The sequence below is a fragment of the Nicotiana tomentosiformis genome, chromosome 2 (genome assembly GCF_000390325.3).
Source record: "Nicotiana tomentosiformis chromosome 2, ASM39032v3, whole genome shotgun sequence".
Classification (NCBI taxonomy): domain Eukaryota; kingdom Viridiplantae; phylum Streptophyta; class Magnoliopsida; order Solanales; family Solanaceae; genus Nicotiana; species Nicotiana tomentosiformis.
In genome coordinates this window covers 56,335,076-56,345,942 of record NC_090813.1, presented here as the reverse complement: position 1 = coordinate 56,345,942, position 10,867 = coordinate 56,335,076, and the positions used below count along the sequence as shown (strand labels likewise).

Here is a 10,867-nt window from a genome sequence, read left to right as displayed (position 1 = left end):
TTCATTTTCCCTCCATTTCCCATTCATCCTCATTTTAAGAATATTACATCTTAAAAATAAAATCTCAACATGATCATGTTAGTTGTTGGAACAAAAAGTTACGTGTAAGCTTATTTTCACTTTTTATTTGTTCTCACATAACAATAAGGAGCTGAAACCACTCTCCCTGCCACCACTTGACACATAGTGATAGAGTGATAATAGATGTAAAAAGTGTTGTTGTACTTTTACTGCACCCAAAATAAATTGTATCAAATTACTTGCTTTTATTCTCTTTTTGTTATTCACCAATTGTATCAAAATTATCTTTTGCCTGGGTCTTTTGAATGTTATATATCATTCATAACTTTTATAATTATTTTTTTTAGCATAACTTAACGGCTAATAGTTGATATATATTTTCTATTTGTAGCTATTTCTGTAGTTTCTTAAAAAAAGAAAAAGATAAAAGAAAGTGAAGGAAAGAAAAATCTAGTTGGACTGTTGGGCCGATTTATTAGAAAACTTTGCACATGCGATCCCAGTGTAGTGTAATGGTGAATGTGGCTATGGAAACAGCTTCACGTCCCATTCTCAACATTTTCCGTTTCAGCACCAACAACTCTTCCAAACTGTACAACATTCCAAGAAAATCCCTCTCCTTTTTGCCTCCAAAAAACTACCTGAGCACTACTTCTAGCATTGGCAAGTTGTACAGTGATGGGTGTTTTGTCAATTCGTCAAGCTCATTCTCCAGCAGTACCCAAGATACACCACCTCAGCAACTCGCTCTTCTCCTTGAAGTTGAAGGGTACACATTCTTTATGTAAATTAAAGTAATTACTGTCATTTTGTTTGTCTGTCGTGTGAAGTTCTGAAATTTAATTGTGAACAAAAGTTGAAACTTTGAAATTTGGAAGTCAATTGTGAGAAGAAAAAGAATGAGTTAAGGGACAGACTGAGTGTTTGGAAAAGCTGAACTGGGTAGTTAAGTTTTCCATCAAATATGCCTGATTATTTTATGTCCTGGCATAATTATCTGAATTAGATAAATTGGCTGAAATGAAAAATATGCTCAAATCCCTCCCCCAAGGAAAAACAAAAAACGAATCCAACAAATATTTTATTGAAATTATGCTGAATCTGGAGGGTTTATATGATCTATTTTGAGGTTTATCATCAAATTTTTGCGGTTCTTGACTTTGGTAGAACCACATAGGAGATAGGAACTAAGCATAGGAGTGAATATGTGTGAGCTTTCTACAATTGTATTCCAATGTGAGCTTTCTACGACTTTGCACGCATTTCACTATTGTATTCCATTGTGAGCTTGCTTACATTGCCGATCCCACATCCGAAGAAAGGAGGGGGGTTGTGGTAGGTTGACAACCAGCCAACTTAAAACTAGCTAATTCATGATGAATCCTCACAGATCATTTTTTTTTACATGGGAACATAGTATGTGAGGATTCATATTGCCAACAACAACATCAACAACATACCCTGTGTAATCACACAAGTGGGTTCTGGGGAGGGTAGTATGTACGTAGACCTTACCCCTACCATCAAGAAGGCAGAGAGGTTGTTTTCGGAAGACCCTCGGCTTAAGATAGATAAAAGGAAGAGCAGCAGTGATGAACCCTCGGCTATATGAGGATTCATATAGCCGACGCAACTTATTTGGGGTTGAGGCTTAGTTGTTGTATTCCACAGTTTGCTAGTCCTTTTTATTGTCCGTGAACTGGTTTTTTGTATGTTGCGGATTCTTTTGTGTTTTAAGTAAGCTCGATTGAATGAGAAAAACTGCATTATGAGAAAGTTCATTTAGAGTTTCCAATCACAAAGGTTTGTTTAATCTGGAAGCTAGAATTATCTAGAATATTATGGCAAATTGGAGGGGGGGGGGAACCAGAATTGTAGAAGGTTCAGTTTTAGAGTTTCCAAATCCCAGAGGTATTATGTTCAAGGTTTTTGTCTGCTTATTTCTTCGTATTTTATTTTCAGCAACATTTTCTGCTTTTCATCTTCTACTGGTAACTATTTCCGTTTACTTTCTTTCCTTGACAACTTTTATTTGTTTAGGGTTTTAATGGATGTGTATCGCTTGGGCAACTGTCAAGCCTTCAATGCAGGTTGGGAAGATTTCCTTGTTATTTTATCAAATAAATTCTAGATGTCTTAAGGGGAAAGTTTTTTCTGATATGACCTTCTTTTCTTGATGATTAAGGAAGTCAATCTTAATGACTGAATGCACCAGTATAGTGCACAAGCTAATGTATAACAAATGAAAACAAGTCTACCTTGGATAATCCAAATGTCTTTTTTCTTCTACTAATGTCAGCATTCCGGAAGCTTGGATTGGACTGTGCAAATTGGAGCCAGCCAGTTTATCAGGATCTTGTAAGGTGTGTTATCCAGGTGATTTCGTGATTTAGCTGAGGCATGCATATATCATTTCTGAATAAGAGTATTATTACATAGTTGATTTTTTCTCTTAAATAAATTCTAACTTTTCCGGAATTTGTAACCTTCTTAGTTTCATATTTGATCTCAGTCCACGATATCTTAGATTGCCCTTCTGACTAAATGAGCATTGACATAAACATATGGTACTTGCTTTCTCCAGGAAGAGCATGGGTGATGAAGAAAGGATGTTGGTCTTGTTTTTTAACAGAGTAAGCTCACATGGAAAAGTTCATAGATGTGTTCTTGTATAAATTCTAAAAAGCCTTTCAAGTACCCCCCCCCCCTCCCTTCCAGTTCGAATAAGCTTGTTTTTTGTTCAGATTGGTTGGCCCACATCACTGCCCACAAGTGAGAAGGAGACATTTATGAAAAGTGTTCTGCGTGAAAAGGTATGCATTCAAAAGTAAAGTTTAATAGGCTTTTTAACATATGGTGATAAAATCTCGTGCCCCTTGTTAGGTATATTTAGAATATCAGTAGATACTAATACATAGCTGCCAACATGTTATCTGCAAACTCTAGTCCTGCAGCTCCTGCCCCACATCTCTAGTTATAACGGGCTAACATAGAGCTTCAAAGTGAATGTAAGTCAAACACAAGACAGTAGGCCTATTATCGGAATAAGAACCCAAAATAACATTCCGGATAAGGTAATTTCATAGAGCTGTTGACACGCTTAGCTCTGCTCCATTGACTAAAATCAAATTGCATTTTTGTTTTCATGTATATATACGGACTGTTATATCCAATCTGATAGTTCTTGTTTCCTGTGCCTTTCTTTTGTTTTCTTTTGCAGTGGTTTAATAGTTTCCGCTTTTACTCAAATCAATTTGCTATTGTGTTTTCTCACTTGTACTAACTGTTATATCCAGTGTGATAGCTGTTGTTTTCCAGCTCCTTTATTTTTTACTTTATTGGAACTTTGATATTTTTTAACTTAACATAATATTGCTCACTTGATCTTCGTTGAATTGATAATCTGAACAATGGGTTCATTGCTTGCAGAAAATTGCATTGGATGAACTGGTCTTGTCAAAATCTTTACCTTTAAGACCTGGTGTTGAAGAGTGAGTAGTCTTTCTTGCCAAAAGTCATTTGTCCATGTGTTACATGTATTCTCCTCAGACGATCTTCTATTACATGATGAAGTAATATTCTGGATACCTATCAAAAAAGAATATCTTAGTCTGAAGTTCAGTGATTTATGAGGCATGCTGATGATTTCTCCTTTTACCTTATATCAGAGTGAGGTTTCTTATGGTTATTCCATTCTTTTCTATAAGCAGTTTTTGGGTAATGCTGTGCGTGGTAAGTGTAAAAAAAATGAGAAAGATTTCTGTCCACGCGGTTGAAGCTCTGAATCATGTTTCCATATTTTGTTTAAAGATTTATGTGTTGATTTTAATATTGCTGTCAGGTTTTAAGTTTTTTTTCATTAAAAATTGAGGCTATTTCTCCTTTTATTTTCAGAAACTGATAGAGAGAACTCACTCAAAAGCGTAGGTTATTTAATGTTTTCCAATTTGAGTTGGTGTCCAACTCATCTTAAAATTCCAAGTTGCTGTCCTCAATGTTTGGTGGTAGTCTGTATCAGAATGGAGTCGTGGCATGCATCTTGCAAATACTCAGTTATTCTTTCGATTAATTGCGGAGATCTGTGAGTTAATTTCTAGGAATTTGTCATAAGTTTTTGATATTATTGCAATTATGTGTTGCTCCGTTGGTGCTTTTTGTAGCCTTCTCATAGTAGGTTATTCCTAGGGCCCTCCTCCTTTCCTGACAAGTATACTATGTGTACCACGAACAGCCCCATATCTGTAGACAAAGCAGCTCTCATACCAATTCTTTGACCTTCATCTTTTCCATTTCTCATTCAATAAACTTTGGAATTTGGAGCCTCTGTTAAGAGTATCTAATTCTTCAACTGCATGATTAAGGTGTACATGTGTTTTCTCTTTTCTTATCTTTGTTAGCTAGCTTTTAAATTTCCAAAGGTCAACAGTATTTGCCATAAGCTATGCTGGTATATTAGCTAAGCATCCTTATCATGTCCTAGGAATGTTAGGAATGCCATATACAGATATAGTCATCCACCTTTATGCAAGATACTGTTTTTATTTATTTTTTCCATTCATATATTTAATGGACACGGAGTTTATTTAAAAATGAGTGTAGCATCATTTGAATTATTGGAAGTGGTTTCAATCCATCTACAGTTATTAAATTTATAACAATTGTGAACTTAAGAAATCAGAAGATATTTAGTATATACAAGCATGTGTCTCTTGCCTCGTATGTATCTGGTTGTAAGCCAATGCATTCGACGATTCCTCAATATGATGTAGTTCATGAGTAAAATAAAGTTTATCACATTACTGATTCATAGATTTAGTTGTATCATTTTCAAATGCCATAAGAGTTTACTTTTCAAAGGAGGAGTTATAGGTAAGAATATTTAGCGTTATGTTATCAGGATAGCTATCTAGCTTACCTCCTCGATTACCAGTGTAAATGTTGGTTTTATGCCATGGTCTATTTTTATAATTTATTAGGTTGATCTTCCTTTATTTTGTTATATTTCTTGTAATAATTCTCCTATTAATTTGCAGATTTATTGTTGAAGCTTATGAAAAAGGTGTCCCAGTAGTGATGCTGACATCATACTGTAAATGTGGGGAAAAATCAGCCAGGTTTACTGCTAATTACAACTCAGTTTTGCATTTCAAATATGAATCTGTAAGTTTTATTTTAACACTAAGTTCTTTTACATAGCTCTAAGTGAGGTATGACTGAATCAAACTGAAAAAGTGAAGTCTAACATCTAAAGACTGAAATTGCTCTTGCTGAACACTTAAGATTGTTGGATTTCCGAAGCTGCCAGTGTCAAATTTCCTTCCCTTGAAGAACCCAAGGGTGTGGCCTAGTAGTCACCCCTAGTGGATGAAAACAATGGGAGACCAAGGTTCAAATCCCAGCTAGACAAAAAAACACTAGGTGATTCTTCCCATTTGGCTAAACTTGGTGGACACAGCTACCCGGTACATGTGCTAGTGGGAAGTAGCAGATACCCAGTGGAATAGTCGAGGTGCTCGCAAGTTGGCGCTGATACAACCTTTAAAACAAAAAAGGGAGAAAATGTTCATATTTACCCCCAAGTATCCAATTTGTCATACATTTGCCCTTCGCTTGACTATCGTTCCATGAAAGCTCTCACTGTTATCTTTTATCTCAAATATGCTCCTCCAACTAACGTTTGTCCAGTTTGGCTCTGACATTTGTCACGATGAAGCCATACGGACAGACAAAAGATCCAGTTTTATCCCTAAAGTATCAAATAGGTTTATATATAGTTATATACCCTCTTATGTAATTTTAAGCATGCCCCTGAACAACAGAAAGTCCAAATATACTCCCGAGCAATAGAAAAATGTCCAAATAATACCGCTATGTGGCTTCCATTGTATTAGCCAAATCAGACCAAGTTTCCACGATGGAAAATCGTTAGTCATAGGGGCATATTTGAGACAAAAAATATTGCGGGGGCTTTCATGTACGGATAGGTGAACAGAGGGAAAATGTAAGACAAATCGCAAACGTAAGGGGTATATTTGGACCATTTCCCAAAAGAAAATTTTCCATTCTTGAATCTGGATGATAAAATTTTATAGATAACAACTATGTGGTCTTATTATGGACTTTGTTGCTTGAATGTGTTATAGAAATTAAACAATTTTACATAATGTTGGTTATCGGAAAATATTTTTTTATGTAATTTATGAAATATTAGAAAATAATTAAGTCTCCAAAATAAGTAGCAAAATCATATAAGTGTTGGGTTGTTGAACATGCGTTAGTTTTCAATATTTAGTCAGTTCTTAGTATGCTACTATGCTTACTAATCTTCTTTAGGCTAACACCTCTAATATCAGCAATTAGCTTTAGAGAATTTTGGGTGAATGCAATAAAGAAACAACCTATAGCATGTTCTTTGTGCATAAACTGAATTTAGTTCATTGAATAATTAAAAAATATGGCAGGGAAGCGAGAAGGAAAATAAGTAAATTTTTGAAAATGCAACTGATTTAGCATTCGTCTGAATGGTAGAAGATGAATGAAGTTTGAATCATTTGTTGCTAAAGACTTCTAACCTCTGGCAGACACTAGGAATAACTTGAGAAGTGCTGTCACCTTAGCATCTGACCTTTTCCTAGGTGAAGCTAGTTTTGTAACAGATAATTGAAATGACTGTAGTTGGCATGTGTAGTAATTCCATAACAGTGTTCTACTGCATGCTTTCTAACAATTAATGAAAGAGTAACCAGTTGGTTGATTCGCTACAGATCCATCATTGAGAAGCTTGGAAATGATAAAATGGCAAGGATAAAAATACTTGGAATGGAGGAGGTAAAGCAAAGTTTCTATGGCCAACTTGTATTTGGTGAAGGAGTGGCGTCTGACCTAGGTGAGCAACTGGCTAAAGAAGCAAGAAAAGCAGGTAAATTGCATCGACAATCTGGTAAAATTTCATTGCATAAGCTGGTTGTTTCTCTTTTACCATATCTCACTATAAGAAAATGCATACCTCTATATTGTTTTGGTCCAGTTTCTGCAGAGGAGCAAAGAATTGCTAAGGAGGTTGCTTCCATGCTAAAGTTGAGTGTCGACATTGATACAACTTCAAGTGAAGAGTTAGTCCTATCATTCTCTTCATTGTTGGTTTTTCTTTTTTGGGTTGTTTTGATGGATACATCTTCAATTTTACACCGTATGACATCATATTACCTGGATGAAGATGCTTGACGGAACTTATCAAAAATCAATAAATCAACTACACTTCAATCTTGACATAGTTGGGATCTTATCAACAATTTAAAAAAAAAAAATTGAAGATGCTTGATGGAGGGCGCCAATATGCTTTTTCCAACATGCTTTGGAGCTGGAGATTTCATGTATCTAGTTGGTAGTTTGAGATATGCCAAAGGGAGAAAAGAAATTATTTTCTATGAATTAACTCATTTTATCCGAGTTGTCAGGAAAAAAGATATCTGGTGCAAAGAGAACTCCTTTTTTTCTGGTAGATCGTAGTAAACATGTGCTTCTTACTGATCTCATATGTGCTATTACAGACCTTGTTACTGGACTAAGATACAAATATTAGCTGAAGGTTTTTATCTGATAGATGTAAGATCAGTTGTAACAAGAGTGGGTTGCTCTAGTGGTAAGCACCCTCCACTTCCAACCAAGAGGTTGTGTGTTCGAGTCACCCCAAGAGCAAGGTGGGGAATTCTTGAAGGGAGGGAGCCGATGGTCTATCGGAAACAGCCTCTCTACCCCAGGGTAGGGTAAGGTCTGCGTACACACTACCTTCCCCAGACCCCACTAGTGGGATTATACTGGGTTGTTGTTGTTGTTGTTATGTAAGATCAGTTGTATGCAAGTTTTTATAGTGTATTCTGAAGGATCATGCCAAATCGTTGGTTTCGAAATCACATTGGCCAAACTAGTAGGTGATCTTTCTATTTGTTAAAGAGCATCTTTAAATCATAAGAACAACTGCTGAATCATTAGGGTTACACGGAATTGAATGCAACAACTAAATATTATTATCATTTGCTTACCCGCTACCTTTTGCTGGTGGGAGGTAGCAGGTATCCCGCGTAAGCTGATCTGGACACCACGATTATCCAAAAAAAAAAAAAGAATCTGTAGTGAAATAGCCATATACCAATATCGTACCTGTTGGAGTTTGGTACCATGTACTGTTTGAGTTCAAAATGCCCAGTGATATCAGGCTTCACAATAGCCTGAGTCATATTCGCAAGATTGGGCCTTGCGGCTTCAATTACCGGACGCTCTTCATTGCCTGCCATATCTATTGGCTGTGGTTGGACTGCGATGTCCAAATCTCTTTCTATTCTCGTTCTAGCTTCGTGTTCCCTTCTCACTCTATGTAGTGTTCGTTCGATTTCTGGATCAAGAGGAATGAGGTTGTTTGCACTTCTACTCCTCTGCATTCGAGAGAAGACCCTGCGTTGACACAAACCAGGCAAACTGAAAATTAAAACTTGAAAACAAATATCTAATAAAAGCTTAACTTAGTCACGTAGCTAATTTCTAAGTCCCCGGCAACGGCGCCAAAAACTTGTTGCGACCAAACACACTCACGCAAGTATACGCGGTCGTCAAGTAATAAAGTGACTAAAAGTCGGATGTCGAACCCACGAGGACTTATGATTAACTATTAACTAAATTAGACTATCCTAATTATCTAAACAAGAATTAAACCTAAAAATATTTTATTCTAAACTAATTAAATAAAAAAATATAAATAAATGAACTTTGAACAGAGAAAGAGCAGATTTTTTATGATATCAATGTAATGAAAACGATCTAGGGTTATGGGCTATCTAACAATCATATTGTATTCTTAAATTGAATTGACCGACTAATTTATCTAGCTTATTGGTTGACAGGGTTAATATTGCTCATAAGAATCTGTCGAGTTCTTACTCGCCTATTCAAGCTAACCTAACGCCTATATGTCTATGGAGTTAGAATCAACAAGAACGCATTTATAATTCCTGTAAATCAACCAAGCAAGGCAATTAGGTATATGTCTATCCTAACCACGAATCCGTTCCCCGATGCCCGAGTTCAAGAACTTGCTCTACTCAATCCTATATGCAATATAGAATTCCCACTTTCGAGTTCAATTCTAGATTCGTAGATAGTATTCAATTGGTGATCAAGCAATTAAATAATTAAGCGCAAGATTGAATAAATAAACCAATATGATAAATCAAGAAGGCAAAATCAATATCCGAATAACAATAGTCATGAAAGAACCACAACCCTAGAACGTGAAGTTTAGCTCCACATAGACATGGTAGCCAAACAACAAATCATACAAAGAAACATAAAAATTACTAAGTTTGGTGAGAGAAAGATGGAACTTGATGAATTTCGGCCTCCACGGCGGCTCTGTGCTTGTGTTTTTCTCTCCAAAACGTCCTCTCCTTTTTAAAATAGGTTTAGGTTGGTTTTTATATGAGTTGGGGGCATCTTGGCATCGAAATAACCGAGTCCCGGTCGAAATAGGACATGTTCACGTTTTTGAGCGTCCAGGGCAGCGTGGGGCGCTGGCCTTGGCGCTCAAATATTTTAGCTGCTGTAAATTGCGCCACAGCCAGCGCCCCACGCTGGCTGTGGCCCTCAAATTTCACTTTTTGTCCCGATTTCGCTTCAATTCGCGCCCGCTCGTCCCAAATTGCATCCGAATGATCCCTACACATAGAAGTACCAAACTTTAGCACAAATAATCATATTAACCATCTCAAATTGTTGAGACATGAGCAAAATGTGAGGCGATATATATCAAAATATGCATACATTAAGCCGATTATCAACACCCCACACTTAGTCTCTTGCTCGTCCTCGAGTAATGGAACTATATTAGCACCCGCAAAACGTACTTAGCACTATGAAAGAGGACCTCGCAATTAACTCAATCAAACACCCTACCTTTTGACTATGATCGATGTCAGCAATTAAGCATGAACACACAAATTGCACATTCTTCCCGTTTTTAAATAGCCCAAGTATACTCAATGTTTTTCAACCAACTCAATCAACTCAAGCAACCTCTCCACAACCACCTTACCTCAAGAGATGACTCGTTACCACTAAGCATCCTCAACACACGCACTCACCCAACACAAGAAAGTGTACAATATCACCAATCCGTCATGAAATCAAGTGCCCTCACCACAAGCAAAAGAGTGAATATCAAAGTAGTCCACAAATTTAAATATGTCATTTAACATAAATTAAGGACATCACACAATTGAACAACATTCAGTCACTCTCACAAAGAATTCATGAGCATCCCGTGATCGTACCATAAGCTTGCCCGTAGTGTATGTGAGAAGGCACGGGAGAAAATATGTTATTGATATTAGATAAACAATACAATACAAGAGGTCCTTATTTATAGCTATACTATACAAGGACATACTACTCTTCTACCAATGTGGGACAATACTACACTATATACATGCTGTAAACTAACACTCCCCTCAAGCAGGTGCATACAAATCATATGTACCGAGCTTGTTACATATATAACCAATACGAGGACCAGTGAGAGACTTGGTGAAAATATCTGCAAGTTGATCATTCGACCTCACAAACTTTGTAGCAATCTCTCCTGAAAGTATCTTTTCTCTGACGAAGTGACAATCAATCTCAATGTGTTTAGTTCTCTCATGGAACACCGGATTTGATGCAATATGAATGGCAGCTTGATTATCGCACACAAGTTCCATCCGACTGATTTCACCAAATTTTAACTCCTTGATCAATTGTTTGGTCCAGACTAGCTCACATGTTGCCATAGCCATTGCTCGATATTCTGCTTCTGCAC

General features: G+C 36.6%; 1 protein-coding gene across 1 annotated transcript; it reads left to right on the top strand.

Moving 5' to 3' along the window:
- Positions 1-486: 486 nt before the first annotated feature.
- On the top strand, positions 487-7,260 carry LOC104098929 (CBBY-like protein). The gene is made up of 9 exons (XM_070195366.1): positions 487-790; positions 2,062-2,111; positions 2,321-2,384; positions 2,606-2,654; positions 2,766-2,834; positions 3,451-3,512; positions 5,055-5,135; positions 6,786-6,940; positions 7,049-7,260. Exons 1-9 carry the CDS (start codon positions 513-515, stop codon positions 7,243-7,245), a joined length of 1,005 nt encoding a protein of 334 aa, XP_070051467.1. The 5' UTR covers positions 487-512; the 3' UTR covers positions 7,246-7,260.
- Positions 7,261-10,867: the final 3,607 nt, after the last annotated feature.